The 18,795-nt window shown below is 41.4% G+C and overlaps 1 protein-coding gene across 2 annotated transcripts; it reads right to left on the bottom strand.

The window, feature by feature from the left end:
* Positions 1-4,768: 4,768 nt before the first annotated feature.
* On the bottom strand, positions 4,769-16,647 carry LOC128377331 (signal-induced proliferation-associated 1-like protein 1). 2 transcript variants are annotated; one of them, XM_053337263.1, is made up of 9 exons: positions 16,464-16,647; positions 15,764-16,251; positions 13,168-13,359; positions 12,283-12,451; positions 11,196-11,433; positions 10,837-11,007; positions 10,504-10,615; positions 10,092-10,170; positions 4,769-8,617 (listed from the first exon to the last, which is right to left on the bottom strand). In XM_053337263.1, the coding sequence occupies exons 1-9, from the start codon at positions 16,584-16,586 to the stop codon at positions 8,474-8,476; spliced, it is 1,716 nt and encodes a 571-aa protein (XP_053193238.1). In that variant the 5' UTR covers positions 16,587-16,647; the 3' UTR covers positions 4,769-8,473. The 2 variants fall into 2 exon arrangements, with proteins under 2 accessions (XP_053193238.1, XP_053193239.1); XM_053337264.1 differs by lacking the exon at positions 13,168-13,359.
* Positions 16,648-18,795: the final 2,148 nt, after the last annotated feature.

The following is an 18,795-nucleotide window of genomic DNA, read 5'->3' on the forward strand; positions in this document are numbered from 1 at the left end:
ATTTATGAGAAATGTGTTATTGAGACTAAATGTGAGGACGGGTCAGAATATGAACAGCTTGAGAGGGTTAATCACAATTAGTGGACTAGTTCTTACGACGCCTCACAAGTTGTAAATAGAAACATCAGTGACGCAAAGAAAAAAAGTGGACAGTCTGTGCTGAATACCCACAGCCGTCACAGACAGAGACGCGGGCTGACAGGTATTGTGTCAATCGACAGACCGCCTTAAAAGCTAGAAGGACCCGCTGGCATCTCGGATGACAACAAATAACAAAGCTCCATCTCTGAAGAACAAAAAAAACAACTCGACTTTCTGTTTCTGTACTTCTTGAGTGTTTGATAAGAGCTGAGAGCTGTACAGAGACATGAAGGCGTTGTGTGGGCTGCTGGAGTGCGTGGGATAAAAACATCGGGGGGTCCGTATATGACAAGCAGAGAAAGGAATAGTCAAGAGATGGCCCAAAAATCAAACGTTTCACTCTTGTCTTCCGGTCACATGGTAGCAGTGATGACATGGAGATGCAACCACAGTATAATAAAGATGTTGAATTTTTAGTTTTAGTGAGATAGATAGATAGATATATCCTTTTTGGTTTTCAAAAGTTTAGAGGATGTTACATGTTTGGCTCCAGACTCCAACTGAAATGTTTCAATTTGTGGAAAAGTGAGGCTCCAAATCAGTATCTCCAGGTCAGATTGAAGATTGATACTGCCAGCTGAGAGTGCCAAAGACCTGATGAGATTATAGCAGTTGGACCAGATTTAATGAATTTGTTCAACATGTTAAATTAGATGATTTTTTTGGGGGGATAAACATGAAATAATTCTTTGTTTTTTCTTGGATTGGGCACTGACTACATGTTGTATGTTACATATTAGCTTAGTTGCAGTAAACACCTTTGTTATAGAAGTTGTTGTAGCTCATTCTAAAGTATTTACAGCAGCAGGACAGTATGGAGTCATGTTCATTGACAGCATGGTGGTTAAAGTAGCTTTAGAAAGCTCATTTAACCTTTGTGTCGCCCTCCTGGGTCAAATGGACCCCGTCTGTTTTGACTGTTCCTTCTTTCCTCCCTTCCTTCTGTCCTTCTTTCCTTCCATTTCTTCCTTTCATTCCTCCCTCCTTCTTGCTTTCTTTCCTCCCTCCCTTCCTTCCCTCCCTTCTTCTTTCTTTCCTCCCTCCTACCTTCCTTCCACCCTCCTTCTTCCTCCCTTCTGTCCTTCTTTCCTTCCTTAATTCCTTTCATTCCTCCCTTCCTTCCTCTCTTCTTTCTGTCCTTCTTTCCTCCCTCACTCCTTCTCTTTCTTTCCTTCCCCTACCTTCCTTCCTCCCTTCCTCCTATCTTCCACCCTCCTTTCCTTCTTTCTCCCTTCCTTCCTTCTTCCTCCCTTCCTTGACTCGATGACAGCAGGAGGGTTAAGTGGTATAAGAAATGAATCAGTTCACAGATTAAGCCAGTTGTAGTTTCATGTGGGCACTTCTTATGTTGGTGCAGCTTTGTTGTGTTTATGTATATTAGTTTATTAATGTAGAAGTTTGAGAAAAAGATGACATATAAAGGATAAATAGTCGTTTATCTCTTTAAAGTAACACTGATTTTTCATCAGCCAATACCTCCAGTGGGATCTCTTAGTGGGTAAGAGTACATCACTGGCTGCACTGGGTTGCTCTCACATGTAGTAACTAGAATAAAATGTGCTTTTTTCCCAAATTGGACTCCCCTGAATTCATCAGAAATTGGGTGAAGGTCTCATTTAAAAAGAGCATTTAGTTCTTTGCAAAAAAAAAAAAACCTCAAGAAAGTCTTTTGGCTACAAAAACGCAGCAGGCTCTCCCTGATCACACTTTAATTTAGTTCTTGTAAAGCTCTCTGTGGCAAATCCTTGAAAGGAGGCCCAGGTGATTCAGCCCCCACATTTTCCACCTGTACCAAAGATGACTAATCTGTGTCCTCCTCCGCATTACAGCTCTCCGACACTGCAGTGATTGATGCCAGGGCCTCAAACTGCTCCAAACATCACTGCAGGTGGACAGACTAAAACAAGTAGCCCACAGGTTAATCCACAGCTGGAGAGGTGACAAATTGATGTCTAACCCAACACTGCTAGTTTTCTACACATATTAATCAGATGCTTTGCTGCCTCTTTTCATTTGAAGAGTAAAAAGCATTTCAGCAGAAATCTGTGCAGGGGATTTATTGATACTTCACAAAAGTAAAGCACATTTTCTTTCTAAAGCCTTAAAGTCCCTGCAGCTGCTAATCAAGAAGTGATGTTGAATTTTTTTACTATTAAAAAAGTAATCTAAGAAAGAAGCAAAGGGATTCATATGTCACTATTTACTAAAAAGTGTGGAAAGACCTTTTATCTTGAATTCTTGAAGTTTTATTACCGATATTAATTACCTTTACTGGTGTTATTACAAGATGTTTATTATGTATATTATGATGAGTTTTTTTTTTTTTTTTGCTTTACCCTGTCCTGTATGTTTTTTTTGTTTATTTGTATAACTCCAATCTATTCTGTGCATTAAAGTCAGTAAACACTGGCCGGATTTATATGCTAGTTTCAGGAAATCCTATGTAGTAATTTTTTACTTACCACACTGTCAGAATTTTTGGTTTATAGTAGCACATTTGTCAAGAATACACCATATAGTCCTTGAGCGTTGAAGTTAAAAAAGGCCTATTATGCTCATTTCCAGCTCTATATTTTGTATTCTGAGACTCCACTAGAGTATCTTTTCATGAGTCAGAGTTAAAGAAACCCCTTATTTATCTTTTAACAGTCTGTTTTGCAGACCCTCAGTTTAGCCTCTGTCCATTCAGGCAGTTTTAACTCTGGTCTCTTCTTAAAGCCCCCCCCTCGCCCTCACCCTCGTCCCCTTGATTGGCCAGCTTTGTGAACACCTCCCAAAGGGACAGCTGTAACAGAATTGTGTTAAATTACCATTGAAGCAAACCCAACATTTCCTGCTTTACTGCTTCATATTAAAAGCTTGTAAATGACTAAATAACAGGGTACTTTTATTGTGAGGAGTTTATAGAAAATCAAACACCATCCTCTCCGAATTAGCAGAGCTTGGTAATTTGCTGCTCTCTCTCTATACTCTTTAAATAAAACCTGTTCCACACAACAACTATGGAGAGACCGGGGTGCTCTTTGTTCAGCAGATCAGTTAGAAATAATTCAGAGAAGAACAGTACAAGCAGAAACAGCCAGAGATGATGATGTTTGATGAAGAGCTGCTGACAACCAGCACATCTCTAAAAAGGTAAACTGCTTATTTGACTTTGCTGTGCTGTGTAATGAAAAACACTCACAGCATGACAGCTTGACTCATACTGAAGAAAAAAAACATTAGAAAGTGAGCATTCACAGCAGTCTGAAGTCAGTGCTTTTTACTCAGGGATTACTTCTACATATGTTTACCTCATTATTGAACACTTTAACCACATTCAATATGAACATCCAACACTGTAACCTTGGATTTATTTGACTAAAAATAAGGAAAAGCATAATAGATCCCCTTTAAAACAAATCTACTGAGAAGTCAAGGTCCACAAGCTTTCAACTGCATCTTAATATTTTATCAAACTCATTTTGCTTGTTTCTACAGGGGATTTTTTTTTGCTGGATCCAGGCATCCTGGTCCAAGGACAGTAATAAATACTTCACATTTGCATTTTTAAATGAAATACCCACATGACATTCAAATCAACTGAATTTTACGCTTTCTATGCTTTTATTTTGACATCATTATTGCTCCAGAAATCACACTGAAACACAAAACCCAATAGAACTTATTTAAACAGGAGTGTCTTAGTGGCATTTCACTGCAGAGCAGGATGAGGGTAATGATATTTAGCTCCAATACATGTAAACACGCTTTGTAGAGGAAGTTTAGAGGGAGAAAAGATCTGTTTTTTTATGTTATACAGAGAAAAACAAACAAACACTGACTTAGGTTGACATCACAGCTCATCTTTTTCTATCATCTCTCTCAGCAGTGGTCAACATAGTCCAAATAATGAGCCTAGCAGAAAATACAGACGAGCTGGTTTCTGTCTCCAGCTGTGAGAACAGTTTAAGTGCAATCAGGTGAATCAGCATCATAGGAAGAACAATGGGAGCCCGAGGCAGTCATAGTCCCAATCCCAGACCTCTACCCTTTCCCTGCTCACTAGTTACTCACTGCAAGATGCAATCAGACAGCAGCTCTGCAGGAGAAAGTACGAATAAATCCACTTCCCTCTGACTCAAAGTGAGCTGTCATTATTGTGTGCAAGGGACAGAAAGAGAAACATGACACATTGGGTTGCTTGCTTTTAAAAAGTAGTCAAGAGATCAATACAAATTAAATGAAAAGGAGGGAAAAATAAAAGCCCATGGAAACAAGTATTTTTCAGTTTCCTAACAAAAACACAAGAGCACCAACAAATCGATAACGGCATTTATTTATTTCATAAACTTTAATACTGTGATCACTGCAAATGTCTTTTTCATACCTTGAACATTTTACAAAGACAATGGATCTGGGATTGAAACAGTATTTGTATTCTGTAAAACGTATGGTCCTTTTGATATTGTGTGCTTTATCTCACTTTTTACATTTAAGGTTTCTTCTTCTTCCAACCCCCGGAGGAAACTAAACAGATCACGACGCAGCGGGTTAAAGCTGTGACTCTGAGCTCGGTGAACCCCCGCCCACCCTCCGTCCCTCCACCCCCTTGCCCGATGCGATCGCTGACCTCACCAGTTCACCTGACTGAAAACAAGCATCCCTACCATACAAAACAACATCCAAGTCCTGCTCTCGTCTGATCGGCGACGCCTGAGGAAAAATAAAGAGACGTTCTCGTTTCTTGAAGCGAAATAAAGTGGAGCACCTTCCTCTTGTTTGTTTATTTGTCAGGAACTTTGCCGGCAGGAAAACTACAGAGCAACAAAGTACACATCTATACAAGATCGCACAGGAATGGATCAATTTCACCCTTCTCATCCATAAACCTGTAAACTCAATCATTTATATAAAACATTGTGCAAAGGTTCTTAACAGTAAAAGATATTACAAAATGGAACATTGAAACATTCACATTTCCCATATCCCCTCTGAAAAAAGCAACAACAACAACAAAACAAAAAAAAACAAAGCTGAGGAAAGAAAACATATATGCACTGAAAAACAACAACATTCGCACTACATTTACTGGACTGGCGTGTGTGAGGATATTTCTCTGTATAAGGTTGATAACTGTATCATCCAACTCGATGCAGAACGATTTACAGTGAAAAAATGTATCAGGAACATTTCTGCCTACATGACTCATCTGTTGTGTATATTTTTGAGGATTTCACATTATTGGATGACCATGGAGGCAAAAAATGCAGACGGCTTTTCACAACTGGCCAACTTATTAAACCTTCTGAATCATCTCACTGAGCAAATATCGACTGTCCACTGGTGTTGTTATTGTGCATACAGACCAAAAAAAAAAAAAAGATTCTTAAAACAGAACCATGACTACTTTAGGCTTTTTTTCTTTGCTTTTTCTATTATTTTTTTTTCTAAAGAGTCCACTCATTTCTCTACTGAACTGTAGAGCTGAATGAATATGTCAGAGTAAACATCACATTTCTTTAGGCTTGTTATATTCTCTTTACATTCAGACCAGGGGCCGTTGTGCTATATGCTGCAGGGTTAAAATTGCATTAATTTTAAGATGAAATTAGATTAGATTTTCATGAAAAGGGCTTGGATGTTAGCCCAAACACTCAGGTTGTAATGTCAGACACCTGGAAGAGGAAGTAACTTTGTTTTAAGAAGCTTTCAAATTTGAGGGGAACTTATTTTTTCCAATTCTTTCTTATTACAAGCGCCAGGTTTGAAAAACGAAACTGCATGCAACTGAATGTGGACACATACACACACACACACACACACAAACATTTCCATACACTCTCACACACTTGTCTCCCCCTTGTCTATATCTGGAGGCTGCTCAGCCTGTTTGTGTTCAGTGCAAATATTCATCTGAACAAGAGAAAGGCTGTTAGTAACACAGAAACCTCGCAACAGATTCCCTGGACAAACATTTATGAGGCGGGGAGTGCAATGTGAACTTGATTAAAAATCATACGTGTGTGTTTGTTAGCAGGTGTGTTTTTTTTTTTTTCAGGATGAAGAAGGAGGAGTGCTTCACCCGCCCCCCCCCCCCCCCCTTTTCATCTGTTCCCCAGGTGCTGTTTCAAAGGCACATCCCTGCTCTGCCTGGGAGAAAATGACCAAAATAAGTGACAGTAGGCACGGCTGGATAGACTGATGCACATTCACACAATGGCAACACACACTGCCACTGGTACAGTAAGGTATTGTATCTCCCTTTTTGTCATTGGGGGGGGGGGGGGGGGGGTTCAATCTAACCATAGAAGCAATTTTTGTTGAATTACTTTAGGAACTCGTCAAAAGATCCTCGTGTTTTCAACAAAGACTGAACCTGAGGAATACTACAGATGTTAGACATTAAACACACACGAACACATACACACGCACACAAGCATACCTAAGGTCTGCTCCCTTTATCAAAACTCGAACTTTGATTGTCTGTCAAAGCTGGCTTGTGATTTCTCGTCCTGTCCTGTGGTTCATGTGGCCTCCTGGACGATGTCTGACTGATTGCTGAAGAGGCATTGGAAAATACAGAGTGACTGGCGGCACATTTAATACTCATGACATTTCCACTGGTCATCACTAGAGGGCACTGTAAGCAACACGACAGCAGGCTTGGGCACCACAAAATACAACAGAATACAGAATAAAAAGTATATAGTCAGGCTTTAGCCGGAATTAAGAAAGAAAGCCATTTAAATAATATAGCTAGTGACTTTTTTGTCTTGAGGAACTTAACACTGATGTCAGTTGTACTGTACGAATAGAACAACTTATTTATTGGAATTATAATACAAGGAAATAAATTAACCTGGGAAAAAAAAACAAAACAAGACCTTCTAACTTTTTCCCCTCCTAAAAAATGTCTCTGTCATTTATTATCAGCTGGCTCTCTGTATTCCAGACAGTGGGATGATGAGTGGAGTCCTCACTTTCCTTTTCCTCACAGCAGAGATGCTTCAGCGGAGAAAGACGGAGGCTCTTGTGCAGCAGAAATGAGTATCTTGCTAAATGTAATCTTGACTTTAAAATACATTTTCCCACATCAAATTTTCTCTCCCTTTTTTTTTTTTTTTTTGCGCGGAGGAGGAGGAGGAGTCCTGACTTCTTCCTATTGCTTTTAAGACACATACAATTGGGATGGACCAAAGCACTCTGGATATCAGTCTTGTTTTATGGCACCGCTGCCGATGGCTTTTAAATACACTCCTCTGTCGGGTGTTGGCTTGTGCTGGAGAGACAGACGGGATTGTTCTGATCCAGTTCTGAGTCTCCCAGAGGAGAATTAAAAAACAACAACAAAATAACTGTACAAATCCAAGTTTTCCTCCTGTGCAGAGGCAGATCAAGCTGCCTACACGTTGGTGGCTGAGAGACAAACAGCCTCGACGACCATTCGGCGGTCAGAAGAATCTCACAGCAACTTTGTGGAGAGAGAACACAGGTGCTAAACTTCTTCGCTCTCCATTTGAAGGAAATGAAAACCTTCTCTGTGTTGGGTGTTTATTACTCTGCTCTTACAGGTGTGTATGATTATGAACTGGGCTGGCAGATTTGTTGCGTACCTGTCTTGACTCTTGCTCGGCACTTCAGAGACTTCCTCTTTTTTTCAAGTCACCTGGATGTCTCTGCTACCCTCGGCTGTAGCGGGTTTTGATTTGGCACGAAAAAGACACCTTTTCAGAGAAGATGGGTGACATTTGGAAAGAAGAGTTAGTGAAAAAAAAAACGAGGAAACACAAAAAAAAGGTCCGATATCTACTGCCGGCTGTCCTAAAAAGAGAAGCGCATCCTCTGAGCGAGCATGTCCGGAGGATGAGGAGATTATTTATGTTCGCCGTGAAGTTGACTTCTAAAGTGAGAAGAGGGAAAGAGAGGAGGGGAGAGCTTTCCCCTTCGTTGGCAATTTTGCAGAAAGATTTTGGCACAGCAAGATGAGAGAAAGATCAATTCAGCAACCTTCTCGTGGTCCCATAGGAGAATAGAGGACATAATCTGATAAGCAACACCCATTTTTCTTGAGTCTCATCCTGAGTAGTTTAACAGATGGTCTGTGGACACTGAGACAATAATACCACCGCCCTGATGTGTGAAGCCAATGGAAGGTGGTTAGAGGGTTCAACATCAGAGTAACTGAGTCCAGCAGCAGCTGAACTGGGATTAAACCTCCACTTTTCTTCTGAATGATTTCTTGTCAGTGTGCTTCTCCGTCCAGATGTGCTGATGTATGCATTTGTGTGCGTGCGTGTGTGTGTGTATGTGTGTGTGCGCGTGTGCGATTGAATTGTGCAGAGACTGAGAGTCAGTTCATGTCTATGGTGTTGAAGACCCACTCAGTGAATTTCTTGAGCTTTGTGGCAGAGGTTTGCGACTCTTCCTGCAGTCTCTGGTTGTCCTCCCAGAGCCTCTTGATCTGAGACTGAAGACGCACCTTCTCCTCACGCTCCTACAACACACAAACAAAGATTGGATACAATTAGTAAATGAAGTTATTAAGTAGTTCACTGAATAAATGTTTCCCCAACTACAAAGTAGAAAAAAAGAAATTGCTCAACACTCTTGAACTTAAGCACATTCAATTCTATATAAATATAATCAGTTCTCCATCTGCTTAGTGATTATATTCACAATTCAAGCCTTTTTTCGAGTTGACACTTGAAATCCAACTAAAAGAATATCAATAGTTGGCTCTGTGAAAATAAATATATGTTAATAATATAATAATAAAAGTGTGAGGCTCAGGCATCTAGTTACTATAAAAACACTGTAAAGAGAGTGTTGTTTCAAGCTGTCAATCAACTTCAGTCAGATTGCAGCTGGCTTGAGAGTAAAGGAAGGAGGTGAGAATGAAGGATGTTAGTTTTTACTGTCAGAATGATTTACTGCTGCTTTCAAAAACTAAATCAAATCAAAACACAGTTTATCACTTGCTATGATTTCATAGACAGCTCGGAGTTTACAAAGAATGGCAGGAGATATCAACCATATCAACCAGACTGCAGCAAGTCTAATGGTGAAAACTTTTCACTGTGGAGAGGTCGGACTCTGTTACAGGTAGGCCACATGTTCGAAAATAGCTGTTCAGTGTAACGATACGACTCCAGCAGAAGCAGGCCTTTCAAACTTGCGTGCTTGTTAGCTGTGAACAAGGTGATAAAGGTCAACGATCACCAAAGCTGGTTAAACTAGGACTACAAAAACAATGTCTGATGCTGTTTATGGATCCACACTGTCTGGGGATCAAAAGCTGAGACACCAGAGCTGCTGGAATAATTGTGTGTTGACTGTCTTCACAGCCACAGTCCACTGAGGATACTTTCAGTAGGATAACTGACAGTAGCTCTAATTCACTCGCTAGATTTTACTCCAACAGAGACTTTCGGGAGGAGGTGAATATGATACGTACAGCATAAACCTGCAAGTATTATTTGATGCTGAAGAGTCAGCTCTAATTAATATTGATGTGTGGAAAATACACGCACACATCTCAAGCAAAAAAATGCATCCCTAAGAAAGATACACAAAGCAACTTTAAACTGTTCCTGAGGTGACTTGAAGTAAAAATAAGTTTGATTGAACTGAAAGTCTAAGTCAGCGGTTTACATTGATGAGCAGCAGAGTTTAACCAAAAAAAGCGGTAGCGCTCAACTGCTGACTTCGTATTTTCTATTGAAAACAAAATGTATATTCTTTAACGTCTTCCCTGTTCCACTGTATGCAAATCAACCCAAGGCTAATTTTTCATCCCTGAAGTGGAACAAAGAAAATAATGCTTGAGCACAACACAGAGGAGGCAGTGTACATGCTGATATGCCACAAGGGTATTAACAGGGATTCTGTGTGTAACTGTATGAGTATGTACTGTGCAGTTTGTATATGTGTCCAGAGGATGTATGTCATGTTTACGTGACCTCTCCCACCTTCTTCAGGTCCTCCTGGAGCATCTTTACCATGGCCTCTAGCTTAGTCACCTTCCTCTCCAGCCCTATGTGACCTTCACTGTGGAAACAAGTAAGCACAGACATTTAATAGGCTTTGGTTATACATTATATACACTATATTCAGTTAAATTACATTCATATATAATATGCAGTTGATATGACACCAATCAAAACAAAAAGAACATCCTAACACAATAAGAAGTCATTGAATTAATTAATTTAGCAATACTCTATTTAGTTAGTTTTACTCGATTACATGTTTAAAGAAATATGCATAATGAACAAGCTGTGGTCTTGAGGCTGTTTAATAAGTTTCTTGTTAATTTCTTGTGTGTGAATCTATTTCTATCTTGATTACAGCTTAATCATATTATCATTATTACAGTGTTACCTAGATGAGGGTCGTGAGAGTGGAGCGGGCTGCAGCTCTATGTGGGGCTGCTGAGGACTGGAGGCGCCACTGCTTCGGTGATTTGAATCCCCAAACACAAAACTTCTCTGGACTGGAGGCACAGAGACATGAACCAAGGTGGAAATAAGACAAAGTTAGTAAAGTAGAGAAGAAATCAGCAGATTCAGTTTTTAAAGGCCTCTAGCTGAAATTGCACGTAAACATAGTCATGGTATAACATGCATTAAAGTCTCTATAATTACTTTTAAAGGCTATCATATCAATTTGTTATGGTTACATTTATGAAGTTAAAATGAGAGTATTTGACCGTACCGTAGTGTGGGTTTCTCTCAGTCTCAAAGGTATTAGCCACATCTACCAGATGTGTCCACTCAAGCGGGCTGTCCCTCTCTGAAGATGGGAGAGGCATCAGCTCCTGAGGGATGGGTCCACGGTGACGTTCCACCAAATCCACCAATGACGTGTCAGATGCTGAGAGGTCCCCTGCAGACAGAGTTTAGTGCTGCATGAAGTTCTGGAGAAAACTTTGTATATTCAATTGTGTGTTACCTTCCCACAACTCTGCAGAAATTATTATAATTAGATCTATTATTTGGATAGTGTCTTACATCTACTGATTTGCAGATTCATCTCTATAACAAGATTCCTACACCCTCCCTGCTCTTTCTTACCGTGGAGTTTGACTCCCAGCTTATAGGAGGGCCGTCGGAGAGGCACACCCCGCGTGGTGGGTGAGCGTGGAAGGGTGGAGCAGCTGAAAAGAACATCAGCACCCAGTGCCGGTTCGGGCACCGAGTCCCTCAGAGGTGGAAGGCGCTGGCCACGGTAGATGCTCTCATCTGACAGTGTGCGGTGGAGCGAGCGACGGCAGCTCGGAGACCTGGTGCCTGGTGGTGATTTGTGGGCGTGCTGTGCAGGGAGGAAATACTCACATTTACTGATACGTAAATCTGATGTGCCACCCAACTGAAGACCAGGTGCATCAATGCTTCTACGATAAAGATTACTTGCAAATATTGTGTGTGTATCCAAAGCCTGATATATTGTAGATTGTATATTGTAAAATGTGCAGATTCCTCCGTAGTTGTCCAAAAATGATTAAAAGCATGTCAGTGAGCCACACCACTGCACTGGCTGAAGTCTTCCTTCGCCCCCAGAGGAGTGCGATTAAAGTTGTTTGTTTAGAAACGGATCCAAAGAGTAATAACAGCCATTAGGCTGTAACTGTCAGCAGAGAGGATCCTTGTATGGGCAGACACCACTGCACATGTGTGCAACTACAGTTTACAGAGCTTTGCTAACTCATTGGGCTACATATAAAAAAACCTCTTCACTGCAAAGAATTTCAGTAAGTCAAGAGTGCGTGACATGTAGTACAACAAGCTAGAGAATATCTATAAACTGAAGTGTGCTCAAGCATGCACAGTGGTGTCTGCCATACAAGGACACTCTCTCTTACAATCTGTTACAATCTTATCACTGTTATTCTTTTTTTGGAGCAGTTTCTAAACAAACAATGGCAACCAATCTCTTCGTGGAGCAGGAACATGTCACCCAGTGCAGCAGCAGAGATGAATAAGATATATCAGACGACTTTGGATACACCCACAATACTTTTAAGTAGGACGATTATTGACAATGAGAAAAATAAAAAATAAAAATCACCAGACTTATCCTTTAAGCTGTTATTATTTGAAAGCTGCAGTTAAATCTAATCAATCCCTGTAACAGGTTTTATAAACATGCCTGTAAAAATACCTTTTCCTTATGTCTGCGTGGTGGTGGGGGGCTGTCTGGGGCGCTGTGCCTCTTCACATCTTCTTCCATGGTAGATTTGGCATGAGGCTGGGGAGAGTGCATATCTCTAAGAGAGGGCCTGGCTGCTGGGGTGGGAACCACATCCCCTCCACTCTCTCCTGGAGACTTCCTAAAAATAACACACATAGCCAGAGATTTCATTAAAGATACATAAAGCATTGCTAAGGTATTGACTCTATATTGTAATAAAACATGGATAAGTAAATAGAAGAAAAAAGCAATGCAATTTGCTTTCAGTTACTGCATCCTGTTTAGTGTAATATTCTCTTCTGCCACAAGGGGGTAATCAAGTAGTACGCATATTATTACTAGTGATAGACATCAGTAGGAAAGTACAGTGGGTGGACAAGTAATGCAATCAAATACAATCATATACAAAAGGCCTGCTGTATGAATACTACCATATAAAGTTATGAATAATAATCATCTCTAGAGAGAAATGCTGAGATAATGCAGATGTCAAACAACAACTATTGTGTATTTGAGCAAAGCACTCAAAACTCAAAATGATCTAGTGCCACCATTAATAACTTCAGTAGAGGAATCAGGAGAGATGGATTTAAGAAAGAAAAGTGCAATATTAATGCAGCACTGTCCTAAATATCTTTATAACTTTTTGTCTTTAGTATTTTGTTTTTAGTGCCTCAAAAAAATATGGTCCCTACATTTCCCACAATGCATAAAAGCATCTATCATTGGACCCTACCTGTCTGGTAAATGCCCACACCCACAGTCTCTAACACAGGATTTCTGTTCAAAATGATTAGTCTCCAAGCTGGTCCTATTGTTTCCCTCATGCCCCCCCCCCCCCTTCTCTGTCCTTACTTGCGTGTATCTCCAAAGTCGACAGAATTGATGGTGGAGCCCGGTTTCCTCCAGCCAATCAGGTATTTGGACTGCGCTCCTTGGCGGGGATAAAAGGTTTTGGGCCCGGGGGACACTGAGGACTGAGATGAAGGGGAGGTGGCCGAAGAGGAGGACTCTTCTCTGGGGGAGCTGTGGCCTGAGTGCCTGGCACTGAGGGACAGAGGAGAGAAAACAGAGGGGTGTGGGGGATGTTCATGAATGCAAAGCTTACAGACTGATGTAAGCTACATACATGTATTATAAAACAAGTCAAAGCAATGTGATCCTTGTCTTGAATTGAGGAGGGAATTTACAAGTTTTAGACCCTTGGGGAATGAATTTTGGCCTTGGGCAAAGCATTATGTGACGCATAATAGTATAATTTTGTAATTTATAGGCCCAGCAGGAATAAGATATACTCAAACTTCCATAGTTTAAGAAAACACTGGAGGCGCCACAGTGGCCCGATGGTTAAGGCACATACCACTCAATCACAATATGCCTAATTCGATTCCCAGCAATGGGACCCTTGTTGCATGTCATACCATCATCTCTCTCTCCCTGTACTTCCTGTCTCTCTCCACCAAAAACTGTCAAATGAAGGCAAAATACTTACAAAAAAAAAAGAAATCTTAAAGATCCCCTCCAGACATGTTTTTGAGATATGTATAAAAAATACTCTAGTTTGAATAATAATCTGCGTCTGATGTGGTTTTCCTCATTAAAAATTCAAGAATGTATAAAAATGCAAATATATTTCATTTGAGACATTTTCCTGCTGGACACAAGATGTCTCCTACTTCACTGTAAAGTCCATTCTCGGTGTTTGTGCACTGGAGGCTTCGTGTTTACACATCATACTTTTGGTCCAATGGGCTTAGGTAGAATATTGGACCAGGACTGGCTTTTCAAACTAGTCGTGATGTCAAAAACTTTCCACATTTCGCAGATGAATGTGAAAACAGAATTCCAGTATCTAACTCTGCACATATGTCATTCTGCACAGTGAAGATCAAACATCACATTTTTGAGTGGAGGGTGACTTAAAAAAAACAAAACAAAAATAAAAACACTGAATCCCAAAATGTAAGAAGCAATCTTAATAATCACATTTACTTAACTTTAAATACCCATCAACTGGGAGAAAATTGAGGAATCATGTTAACTTATCCAATCATATTTTTTGATTAACTTTGGTGATTGATGTAGGAAAAATATGATTTCCAGGGGGAGAAATACATCACTGTGTTATAGATGGAAAATTCTATCACACTATCACCTTCGGTCAAGCCAACTCATTTCTGAGCCCTCTCCCAGTGCCACTCTGACAGAATACAAATGTAGCTTAAATGCTTGACAGATGATGTCCAGGTCATGAACTGTAACTCTATCTGAGCGAGGCGAGGGGGGGGGAGGGGGGATTAAGACATGCTCAAACAAGAGGGCTGTGCCTCTAGTAAGTTCTCTCAGCCCTAAACGCCATTTCAGCTCCGAAAAGTTGGACACGTGTTCCACATTTCCTGAAGCATAATGTGGAAAGATAAGAGGCAGTTGAAATCACTCCTGCGCTTGGTTTCCAGGAAGACCTTGTTGAAAGGGAGGTGGTCCAGTGTGTGTTCTTCTCAGATGAAGAAATATTGCCTCTGAGTTATGAGAATTGGAAACATGTTGCAGAGGTCATGCAAAAGCTGCGATGACAAATGACAACGTGGAAGAGGTCAAATTTGAAATGAAAAACATGGAACTTTTTTATTCCAAGGAAGCAGATTTACAAATGATTCATTATCATTCTCTCATGAATATAGTTAGCTGTTAACCTGTGACTGTTTTTTTAACTACTTCTCTTATTTTAGAAGGTATTCAGTAGGCTGTGTGGGTTTGGTTATTGGTCAGCTGCTTGTGTTTGTTAAGGTGATGGCACACTTTAAACCCATTGGCCACAATGCTGGTTTGTGTCAGATCAATGTGGTTTTCATTCCACTTGAACACAGCACACAAAACACATGACACTCATGCTGACCTGAATTGATGGCTGTGTAGGCACGTAAAGACAATACCACATGTAAAGGTTTCATAATGAATACATACTCATCATGAAAACTTTTTTTTAGCAGTAAAAAAAGATCTACTGCCCACTTCTGTTTGAATATCAGCTGATAGAGATTCAGTGTCATACCTGCAACTTCATATGCTGCCTGCATTCCATTCAGCCTGGTTTCTCACCCTCTGTTTCTTTGCAAGAAATCTCCACAATGTACAAGCAATGGTTTGAAATCTTTTAGGCTTGTATCCCTTAATAGTGGAGCAATACCTCCCATAAAGGCTCATCATAGGTTGCTCATATTCATTAACTATATAAAATTTGGATAGCTTTTTAGAGCTGTAGGGAGCTATCCAGCCTTTTTTCAAGAAAAAGAAAAGCTGTGAGAAAAGTGAGAGATAATAAGCATACCAGAAAATGTTCATATTCTTTCTTAACTTGTTGATCATTTCACAACCTGTCAGATTTATAAGAGGTCTCACCACCAATGTTTGTCACACAAACAAATATCAACAAAAATATACAAATACAGACCTTGAGTGTGATCCAGTATCACTCAGGCTGTAGGTGCTGCTGTCTCTAACGAGGAGATGAGTAGGTGGGCTTCGGCCCGTCCCGTCCATACTCCTTTCACCCGGCGGGCCTGGGGACTCGGCGGCAGCAGGGGACCTCTCCAGCATCCTGCGACCCCCCTCCGTGGGGCTGTGCCATGGAGATGATGACCGCTCCCTTCCCTCTCTGGCTCCGCTGGGAGCCAGCAGGGAGGTGGTGCTGCCATGATGAGAGTGGGGGTGGGCGTGATGTGAGGCTCCATAAGAGCTTGTGTCAATGCCACTGTCGGCCGAGGCACCCTGGAGGTAGCCTCCTCCTCCCAAGCCGTTGGGCTCTGATTCACCTTGGTCTCCACTGGAGGCTCCACCCGCCCCCATTTCGTACCATTTATCGCTGTCGCTATGGCCCCCGCTGGAAGCTGTGCTGGATAGAGTGTTGCTGCTGGAGTGACCAGAGTAAGGGCCATCCGACTGAAGTGAAAGAAAGAACATCAAAATAAAACAAAAACATCAAACTGCGTTGTCAATTTCCTGAACTCATTCCGGAACTCATTTAAAGTTAAAACCTGAAGAGTTCGGTTTAGAACCTGCTCTATGTGTAAAGTGCCTTGAGATAACTTTGTTGTGATTTGGCGCTATACAAATAAAGATTGATTGATTGATTTGAAAGGTGTAAAACTGACCTGGCTGCCCTTCTTCGGGGACAGGTGGATGACCTGCTCCTGCCTCTGGATGCGGGGACCTCCAGAGTAGCCTTGACCGGACTTAGAGACTGGCGCCTCTGCAAGAAACAGAAAAATACACATGGCTGGAGTTGGTGACAAACACACGCAAAAAACCCTGAAGTATAAACAGATGACTTGTTGATGATTCAACAAAGAAGTTGTTCCCCGCTCTGCTCATTTATGTGTATTTTGCTACGACAGCAGTCATGTTTCCAGGAGGCTCATAACGCTGACACTGTTTTCATTTTGCCTCTGCTGTGTCCATGAACAAAAAACCCACATCACTTGCCATCAAAAGCAACACACATCAAATGGAAATTTGTCCCCATACGGTCCCTGCTGGCTTTGTTTGTTCTAGGCAAGCTGTACCGCGTGAGAGAACGTGTGTGTGTGTGTGTGTGTGCGTGTGTCCTGAAGCGAAACTCCGGGTATAAATGGGTCTGTTGTGTAATTGTCTAGATGTTATGCAACAAGACATACAGAGTAGGCAGCTAATGACCACAGCACCATGAGAGAGAGATAGCTGAGGGAGGTATCATAACATCTGCTGGGGTGAATCCAGAAGTGTAGAGGAACACCCCCCCCCCCCCCCCCCCCCCCTCCATATCTCACTAAGAATATTCATTACTCTGCATAGTTGTCTCTGCACAGCGGCCCAGAGGGCTCTCTGCGCTAATTAGAGACGGTTGCACGTGTGCATGCCTGCTTGTTTTGAGTGACTGTGCATAAATATGCAGTATATATGTGACTAGTCTCTGTATTGGATATTTCATGAAGAAATCAAAAGTAATTTACCAGAGTCTTAGGCTGATATGTGCGCTAAGAAATAGAGCGAGTTCTGTGCATAACAGTAGAAACAACATGCAGTCTTCTTTATTCTTCACTGTCTTACTTTCCCACTGCATAAATTATTTCCATACAAAGCCTTATATAGACTACTTTAATGGTTAAGGAGGCAAGGGTTGTAAAATCCTCTGCTGTCCTGTTTAAGTGTGACAGGAACTAGGAGACAAAAGTGAGAGTGCTGCCCTCTGTGTGACTTGTGTTATTTCTGGACAAAGCGCGGCCACATCATCATTGCCGGAGACTAACGGGTCAAAGGGGTAAAAATGGGAAGAAGAGGGAAGAAGAGGGAAGAACAGAACTCTAAAACCGCGGAGGCTGCACAGTGGACATTTGGCTGACTTACACTGAGCTGGCCTGGGCCTGAATTGTCCCTCCCTGACCAATAAAGACATAAGTGCTCTAAACAACCACAAATGAGAGACCAGGGCCTTTCTCTGTGATTGTGGTGGACAGAAACAGGTTGAGGACATGACTGAAACTAGGCTGGTCAACAATCAACCAAGCGACGTCCTGCTGGGAATTGGAGGAGCAGTAGAGGAGCAGTTAAGTTTTTTTGTGGCTTTCGGTGGCCGAGCTGGACGAAAAAGAAGAAAACTCCCAAAAAACAGTTCATGGAAAATACTTAGTAATTAAATGAAAGCCAAAATATAAGGAGAATAAAAAAGATGAATGAGAGACAAACAGCATTGGGGAATAAGGAAAAGACTGAAGGGAGGGTGGAGGGGGGGGGGGGGGGGGGGTGAAGGAAAGCCACACAAAGAGTAAGCTGGCCAGCTGTGTTGACAGGAAAGAAAGGAATTTCTCCCACCTCTCTTCCTGTATTATTAAAACTTACAGACAAGAAGGAAAAGTGACAAAGAGAGAAAAACCCACATTCTTTAATTGAGGTCACTGTTTCAACACCTTCCTTTCCCCCTCTTTTAATAATTTTCTTTTCATTTTTCTGCTCCTCATTATGTCCCACCTTCTTGTCTGTTTGCAGAGACATTAAGACCCTCTCTGTGAAAGAATTCACAGAATGCTGAGGAGGAGGAGAAGGGGAAAAGTAGTGGCTGCTTAGGAGGCAGTGTGGATGCTGCATCTCTGCTGTAAACAAAAAACTGTCTCCAGCAGATGAGGCAAGCACACACACACACACACACACACACACACACACACACACACACACACACACAGACACACACAGACACACACAGACACCTCTGGATACCTGCCGTTTCAAAAGATTTAGAATTACAGATGAAACTCTTTTTTTCCCCTCCCTTCCTTGCTATTCAAGAGAGCAGAAGTCTCCCTTCACATTCCTGCACCCTTATATAAACACACATCCATAAACACACACACACACACACACACACACACACACAGACACACACACACACACACACATATAACCACGCACTGATGTTTACCTTCATCTCTCATTAGTAGTTTAACTCTAACA

This window comes from Scomber japonicus, chromosome 17, assembly GCF_027409825.1.
Source record: "Scomber japonicus isolate fScoJap1 chromosome 17, fScoJap1.pri, whole genome shotgun sequence".
Classification (NCBI taxonomy): domain Eukaryota; kingdom Metazoa; phylum Chordata; class Actinopteri; order Scombriformes; family Scombridae; genus Scomber; species Scomber japonicus.